Source organism: Aplysia californica, unplaced genomic scaffold, assembly GCF_000002075.1.
Source record: "Aplysia californica isolate F4 #8 unplaced genomic scaffold, AplCal3.0 scaffold00503, whole genome shotgun sequence".
In the NCBI taxonomy this organism is placed as follows: Eukaryota; Metazoa; Mollusca; class Gastropoda; order Aplysiida; family Aplysiidae; genus Aplysia; species Aplysia californica.
The window spans coordinates 135,586-141,145 of record NW_004797773.1 but is presented as its reverse complement, the minus strand read 5'-3'; the positions used below and the strand labels follow the sequence as shown (position 1 = coordinate 141,145).

At 44.3% G+C, this 5,560-nt stretch overlaps 1 protein-coding gene across 1 annotated transcript in view; it reads right to left on the bottom strand.

Moving 5' to 3' along the window:
- The window catches only part of LOC101854892 (monocarboxylate transporter 12), a gene marked incomplete in the record, with an annotated part of 30,870 nt that overhangs the window by 6,930 nt on the left and 18,380 nt on the right, over positions 1–5,560 (bottom strand). The window contains 2 exon segments of the mRNA XM_005105955.3: positions 2,794–3,698; positions 4,634–4,777. Of these exon segments, the coding sequence (XP_005106012.2) occupies positions 2,794–3,698; positions 4,634–4,777 (1,049 nt within the window).

The window sequence follows — 5,560 nt, the reverse complement described above, 5'->3', positions numbered from 1 at the left end:
GTGTGTGTGTGTGTGTACTCAGTGGCAAAAGAAACGCAAAATTTTCATCGTCTGGATAAAGTTTCCCTAGGTGTGCACTGTTTACATGTCTGAACCTGCTAGATTGACCTAATTCGAGCATTGCAAAGCCCTGATTGGTCGCTTCTGCACCAAACAACTAAACAACTATCATGAGATCATGAAGGCCTGGCCTACAGATTTGAAATCTCGAAATAAGGAATTTAGCTAGAAACAAAAGCGATATCAAGATGCTTAGACTTTCATCAGAAAACCGCGAAAGGGCCGCTGGACGACTAAAATGTGGTAACTGTTACATGCTTGCATGTCTCCACCATCTACAGTTTACAGAACCGGTTTCGCGACACCAAGGCGACCACTGATCTCCCCGGAGCCGGAAGACCAAGGGCGACAACTGCAGCTCATGATCGCCTCATGGTGCGCCAATACCGGTTGGATCCGTTCCTGACAGCCACCGAGACCACCGGGAACACCATCGGATGAACGGGTCGTGCCCTGAGTACCAGAACCGTACGGTGGAGATTGCACTATATAGGCCTCCGGTGTAGATGGCCATATAGCAAGCCAGTTCTGACCCCTCAACACCGCCGTGAATGGCATCTGTGGGCACAGGTTCACATGAACTGGAGTAGCAGACAATGGAGAAGGGAAGATTCTGCGTTGATCCGTCAAATGGGCGCATCCGTGAGTGGCTCACAGACCTGGCGTGCAACATTGATGCCATCGTCGTGGAAAGAGACCTTTGGTGAGGGTCAAGCGTCATTGCTCTGTCAAAGAACTAGGCCACTGTTCTTCAAGAGAATGGGTCAAAGACAAGGAAATGGGATCAATTCTCAGCGCTTAAATTTCTTTTACCAGCAAGACAATGCGAGACTTTATACTGCCCGATTTAACACAGCAGTTCCTGGGGCAGACTAACATCAATCTTTTGCCTCACCAGGCTCGTTCAACTGACGTAAATCCCATTGAGAATGTTTGGGACGCTATCCACAGGCAGCTCAACCAGCTGCAACCACCCCCACGGAGAGCTCCTCAATCGGCTTCAGCCATTGGCCTGGTGTGAGCAAAGATCCCAAGTCGACAAATAAACACTCTTGAACTCCACGGATCGAAGATGCAGGGCCCTTATTGCAGCCAATGGAGGCTACACACGGTACTGACTTTCTGCCCCAAGGTCAAGGTCACGAAATAACATAGTGAGGCTAAAACCGTACTAAAAGACCCACCTATTGACACTCTCATGGCTGTGTAAATTGGATGAATTAAAAAGTCATTTACACATGACAAACCCCTGTTGAGTGTAGTGTGTTTTATTCATGCTTTAGTTATTTGATGTTCTTTTGCCCCTGAGTATAAATATTATTTAATTCCTTTTTTGGAGGTGGTGGGAAGATTATGTTTGTTTCGTTTTTAAGATTTTTTTCTTCTTTGGGGGGGGGGGGGGGGGTAAATTTGATTTTTGTTGTTTACTGGGACATTTCATAAACTAAAACCTATCTAAAACTTCAGGACCAGCAATGTAATTTCACATACCATGAACATATTTAATATTTTTGACAGTCATTTTGGAGAGAATCAAGGGCAAAGTTGACAAAGAAATTGGAGAACAACAGTTCGGCCTCTTGTCTACAAGTGGCATCAGAGAAGGAATCATCAGCATGAAGACAATAGAGCAGAAAAATATTCAAGACCAAAAAGACATCTTTGCTTGCTTTATCGATTACTCGAAAGCTTTCGACAGAATCCATCACATCATGCAGATTGGGTGTTTGGAGAAGATAGCTGTTGATGGCAAAGATAACCGAATCATAGGAAATCTTCACTGGCAGCAGAAGGCAACAATTATGTTAAATGGAATAAACTCAAATCCACAGGGGAGTAGATGTGTCCTATGTCCCTTAAAAAAATCTATACAGAGTTAATTTTAAGAGAATCTCAAGACCCACATGGAGTCACTATTGGGGGCCGCAACTTCAATAACCTGAAATAAGCAGACTATACCCTCCTGCTTGCAAACATGAGAGAGGACCTTTCTAAAATTGTAAAGGAAGTAAAGGAGAATAGCAGCACGGCAGGTCTCATCATGAACGCCAAGAAAACAAAAACAATGGTCAAATAAAAATCTACTGAAAAAACAACAGGAGAGAATCGAACATACACCAATTCAAATATCTAGAGGCAACAATCACAGACGAAGGCAAAAGTGAAAAAGAAATAAACATAAAAACAGCTATTGCAAAAACAAGATTCAGCCACATTCATTAACTATTTACACTCAGGGAACTACCTCAACCTTTAAGAAAGAAAATAGTGGAATGCTACATCTGCCCCATATTCCTATATATATATATATATATATATATATGGCCTTGAGATCTGGACATTTACAACGAAAGAAGAAAACAAACTGACTTTGTTTAAGATGCTATGCTACCGCAGAATGGCCAGAATTAGCTGGAAAGCAAAAAAGACGAACAGTGAGGTGTGTCCGACTCTCCATACAAGACAAACCCTGCTTAACGAAATAAAATGCAGGAAAATACAATACTTTGGTCACTTAAAACGACACCAGACCACAGCGAAAAAGGTGCTTAAAGGAAAGATGTGGGACAGGAGAGCCAGGGGGAAGAAAATTAGTAACGTGGATGGACAACATAAAAACATGGACTGGCCTGGGTATAGCAGAATGTACAACGGCAGCTCGCGAAAGTGAAGGATGGAAGGTCTCTAAGTCAGAGGTGACACCTCCAGGTATTCCAGTTATCCAGAACTTACCCCTACAGCAAAATCTGGCAGCATCATGAAAGACGAGGAGTAGGCAAAGGTGGACATGCTGGCGGAGATGGCATAAATGAGGAATACTGGGTTGGTCAGTAGAGTCCAGTCGAAGATTGTCGGACCCGACGATTTCCCGCCAGATCTGTTACAGCAACAACAACAAGAAAGTAGTCCATGACGGGGACCGCCGGGAGGAGAACCATCAGCAGGACGAGAGCCTGAGTCATCGCCAGTCCTCGCGACGGCGTCAGGAAGGCTTTGCAAAGATGATACCATGATGTCAATGTTGCTAGGGAACCGCAGCAAACTCGAGTTCTGATTGGACCGATTGTTCAAATTAGTTTCTGCTTCGAGGATCATAGGAGCTTTATCATGAGACGAAGCATTGTCACCCGCTTGATGATTGTCTAATTTAGATTCATGTGTCTTGAGCTCTACAGTGATGTTATTATCAGTAGATGGAGTTTGTTTCTCCACAACATCCAATTCTAAGTCAACACCATTTACTTGTTCTATCGTAATCCCATTATTATTTGTCGGACCACCACCATCAAGCAATGGTTGAAAATCTGGAGAGTCCGTTTTTGTAAGTCTTTCCCCGTTTTGTGTGAGGGCCGTTTGCCTGCTACTGACCGTGTCATTTGACCTCTGCCGTTGCTGATAATAGCTCAGGGGTCTGAGCAGCATAGCAAAAACAGTGACATTAAGCAGGATACCACCGTGGATCAGCAACGTTCCGCTCAAACTATAGGTACCTAGCAACCAGCGAAGCAGATTGGGAAGTGCAAAAGCGCCGACTCCCGCCCCGGAGACGGAAATGCCATTTGCCACACTCCTGTACTTCTTGAAATGTTTGCCCACCATGACAATGCAAGGGCTGAAGGACATGCCATTGCCCGTTCCTGGGAACGAGAAGGAGACAGGCAGGGTATTGAACAAGTTGGACGGGGAATGGTGAAAGTCACAAAAAGCAATTAACAAAAAAAGCAAAACAAAACAGAAATAGATCTACAGTCAAACCTGCTCTAACCGCCACCTACATAAAACAATCACAATCATCTGTGCAAACGGCAACTTGCATTTATTGTGCAACCTTGTGTATTAAAAAGAAAATTCACATCATAATGACACTGCGTAAGACGGCCACCTGTCTAATATAGCCCTTTTTTACCTCCACAACGGGGGCAGTTTTAGACAGTTTCAAAATTAATATCAAGTTGTATCGTCTTTTGTGCACGTGTTCATAACAAAAAGGACTACTGCCGATTCTTCCTTGAGGGATTGTCCAAAACAGGTCACTAGCAGGTGACGTCTCCGGCGTCTGTGGTGAAGCGGTTAGGTGCATCGCCATCGAACACAGAAGACCGACGTTCCATTCCCGAGTTGGGAGTATTTTCATTGAGTATCACGGACTTTCTGCTGACGGGATGATGTATTCCTCTCAGTCCAGGGACCTGACCTAAAGTATCGGAGCTTGCCTCTTCAATGATTATATGAGCGGCTGTAGGAGGTTTACGGGCAGGGGGGGGGGGTAAAACAACACCTACATTTAGAGTGGAAAAACCGTCACTTAAGCCCTGCATCTATAATTATCTTAATTGGGTGAGGTGCGCGTAACAACGCCCAACAGAAGAGAGAGAGAGAGAGAGAGAGAGAGAGAGAGAGAGAGAGAGAGAGAGAGAGAGAGAGAGAGAGAGAAATAAGGGAAGAAAGAAAGAGAGAGAGATAGATAGAGAGAGAGAGAGAGAGAGAGAGAGAGAGAGAGAGAGAGAGAGAGAGAGAGAGAGAGAGAGAGAGAGAGAGTATAATCGTGTGAGAACATCATAATAAAAAATACCAGCAATGAGTCCATAAGTGACGTAGAGCCAGCCAGGAGTGGGTGCCAGTGACGACAGAGTCATGCCCAGGCAGGCCAAGATCCCGCCCATAAAGACCACACGGCGGTACGTGAATCGCTCAGACAGGAGGTTACCTACTAGACCTGTTTAGGGAAGGGAAAGAGAGGGAGGATGGGGTAATGAGAGATCTCGAGATTAATGCAAAGTAAAGATGGGTATGGAAAGAAAGAATATGACAATGTATAGAAATATGACGAAATGGGAGCCCGAGGACACACGCAGATGAGAGAGGGGAAAATGTGAGAGAGAAAGAGAGACAGTGGGTTACTATTTGACCTGTGTGGGGAAGGGAAAGGGAGGGGGGATGGAGTAATATGTTTTAGCTTTGGTAAGAGTTTTACAGCACTTGCAACACAATAAGGTAATATTTTAGGTGCCGAAGATTAGAGGTGCTAGAAGAGAGTAACACACAAAAAAGAAGGAGGGGAAATAGAAACTATCGATTTTTTTAAATAGGAAAGAAGGAGCAAACTACACCAGAGTACCTGCTAACCACCCACGTGGAGTGATATGTGAGATCTCGGGATTAATGCGAACAATGAAGAATAAAGAAAGAAACAACATGAGCACAGAGATGAAAAAAAGAGACCAGAAGAAGAACACACGCAGATGAAAGAGGGAGAAATGGGACAGAGAAAGAGAGACAGGTTACCTACTTGACGTGTTTGGGGAGGGGAGGGGCAATAATATGTGAGATCTTGGGATTCATACAAAATAATAATGATGACAGGAGAGAAAAAGGGGGTGTATATATAAATATAAAGAAAGGAGAGAGAGGGAGAGAGACAGTAATATGTAAGAGAGATGGGAGAGAGAAAGAGAGAAGGTGGGAGAGAGGGAGGTGGAGAAAGAGACAGAAACACACA